The 2,827-nt window shown below is 36.5% G+C and overlaps 1 protein-coding gene across 1 annotated transcript in view; it reads left to right on the top strand.

Moving 5' to 3' along the window:
* Positions 1–2,827, top strand: part of ANGPTL5 (angiopoietin-like 5) — a 29,810-nt gene that overhangs the window by 20,448 nt on the left and 6,535 nt on the right. The window contains exon 7 of the mRNA XM_006833760.1: positions 679–864. Within this exon, the coding sequence (XP_006833823.1) occupies positions 679–864 (186 nt within the window). The remainder of the gene's footprint in view (positions 1–678; positions 865–2,827) is intronic.

Here is a 2,827-nt window from a genome sequence, read left to right as displayed (position 1 = left end):
TTTCTGTAGGAGATGCTTATATAGCGGTTAAACCTCCTGCATTTACTGGTACACGTAGTTCTGTTACCTGTCGTAAAATCTCAACTGTTTTTTTGAGTGAAACTAGAGCTTTTACTTTGTTAATCTTTAAACTTTTGGGGAGATATAAATGAAACAGTCTGGTATCTCTAGCTTAGTGAAGAAGTTGTTGTTAAGTGCCGTCAAGTTGATTCCACTCAGAGTGACCCTGTACAGGGTTTCTGAGAAGTAGATGGTGGATTTGGACCACAGACATGGTGGTTCACAGTTCAGTGCTTATCCTATAGTACCACACCAGGAGTCCAGTGTAGAAGTGGGTGGATTAAAAAAAACAAAATATCACAGAAACATTGATAATTTGACCTAGAATTATCTAGTCTTCTCAAATTATTTATATGAGCCATCTCAGAGTTATTGAAACAGTAAACAACACCAAACACTCAATATTGTTGTTATTGTATGCTGTCGATTTGGTTCCAACCTATAGCAATCCTGTGTAGGGTTTCCAATGAGTGGCTGGTGAGCTTGAACTGCCAACTTTGAGCTTCAAACCAACCTCGCCGTCCAGTGCATTAACCCACACAGAGCCACACAAACAGTAGTGAAGGGCTATTCTAACTTGTATTAAAATACATTGAAACAAAGCATCATCTTTTGCAGGAGAATTTTGGCTAGGACTGAAAAAGATTTTTTATATTGTAAATCAGAAAAATACCAGTTTTATGCTGTATGTGGCTTTGGAATCTGAAGATGACAGATTCGCCTATGCATCATATGATAATTTTTGGCTAGAGGATGAAACAAGATTTTTTAAAATGCACTTAGGACGGTATTCAGGAAATGCTGGTAAGTTTACTCCTAAACTTTTTCAAAATATTTGAATATAGCTGACTCAATATTATTGGAGATAAAAATGAATTTCTTCTAGTATATGACACATATAATAACAAAACAGAGAAAACTGATCATGTCTTGAGTATGGAAGCTGTCCAGTGATCATTGTGCCAACTTATGATTTTGAGGTACTTCATGTCTTTACAATCTGCACATGCAACATTAGTTGATTCTTTGGACAGGTAGTTTGTGAGGTAGGCTGAAAGTTTCAGAGAGGCTGACATTTAGACGTTGTAAAATATGTGAGCTGATCTCCATTCTTTCTGCTTTACAGATGAGGTCACTTGGCAGACTAAGTGACTTGTCCAAGATTCCCAACTCATCACAGCTGAACCAGGGCAAGAAGACAGATTGATATAACCACTAATTTAGTGGTCTTTTCACTAGACGTTAGTGTATCTGCTCATTTCCAAATAATTTTGTTTGTTAGGACATAAAAACTTTTCATGTTAAATTTATGTTTTGATGCTGTAACCTGAAAAGTACTTGAGTTAAGAAACTAAATTCAACTGTCATATTGTTGTAGATAATAGTACTTGTCATTATGTATGGTCAATGTTAGAAATAAAAAGGTGAATGAGATATGCTTTCAGCTCGGTGTCTGATCACAACAGAATAGGACAGAAGCAAAACGGAAACAAAATATTGATGGAGATTTGGAGGTAAAGAAGAGGGATAGAATGATTCCAAATGGTGACATCTGGAAAGATTTTAGAAAAGAGTAGCTTCCAACAAGGAATTAATATTATATTTAATTTAGGAAGATTTAAAAAAAAACTGCATACTCCTGGCGAATCTTATTCACTAAGTTTGGGCTCAGGTACCCACATTCTACAGATGGATATATTGGCAGCTTTGCAGTTGAAATTTATGGTCTGTGCTTGGAGGAATGGACAGGTTTTTGGCATGTGAATGTTGGCAAAGGAAGCAGCTTCCAGTGAAGGTACATAGGGAGGAAAATTACAGAGCATGGAGAGTGTCTGGTATGATTTTCATCTATGATAGCTGAAGGACTTAGGCCTGGGATACAAGGTGAAAGTCTGAAATTTAAGTCTTGATATGTAGGTAAATATTTAGAGGTAGTTCTCAACTTGCAATGGATTCCATTCAGAGGACTCCTTTGTAAGTTTATTCTAATGGCAGTTGAGTACCTCATTTAAAAAAAAAAAAAAAGTTTTATTGTTATTGCCTTTCCTTATCAGTATGTTTATCTTTGGGAGTTGGAAACATTACATCAAGAATGAAAACACCAGCAGATTACATCCTACAACATTGTGTGGAGTACATACATATTACAAAAAACAAAAATGGAAGGTTGTAAGTGTGGTTTGTTGTAACTTGTGTATGTCCTAAGTTGAGGAATACCTATATACGATTTTCAATGTTTCATCTCTGAAAATGTAACAAAAGACTACTATTGCCATTACATTGAGTCCATTACAACTATATTGTCCATTACAAGCTATAACACAGAGTAGTACTGTCTCTTAGGGTTTTCTCAGACTGTAAACCTTTACAGAGGCAGATAGACTCATCTTTCTCCTGAGGAAAAGATGGGTTTGAACAGCCAACGAGGTTTTCGTTAAGAGTGCAAAACTCAAACCAAACACACTGAGTCAATTTTGACTCATAGCAACCCTATGTAAGGTTTCTGAGACTGTAAATCTTTATGGGAACAGGAAGCCTCTTCTTTCTAGTGGAGCAGCTGGTAAACTTGAACCACTGACCTTGCAGGTAGCATCCCATAGAATGTGAAAGTATCTGGCTGACTGATTGGAAGAGATCCATATTTGTGCCCATTCCAAAGAGAGGTGACCCAACAGAATGCGGAAATCATTGGACAATCTCTTTGATATCTCATGCGAGTAAAGTTTTACTAAAGGTAATACAGAAACGGCTACAATCATACATTGAC

This window comes from Chrysochloris asiatica, unplaced genomic scaffold (genome assembly GCF_000296735.1).
Source record: "Chrysochloris asiatica unplaced genomic scaffold, ChrAsi1.0 scaffold00008, whole genome shotgun sequence".
NCBI lineage: Eukaryota > Metazoa > Chordata > Mammalia > Afrosoricida > Chrysochloridae > Chrysochloris > Chrysochloris asiatica.
The sequence above is the reverse complement of the archived record's forward strand: the minus strand, read 5'-3'. Positions and strand labels throughout refer to the sequence as shown.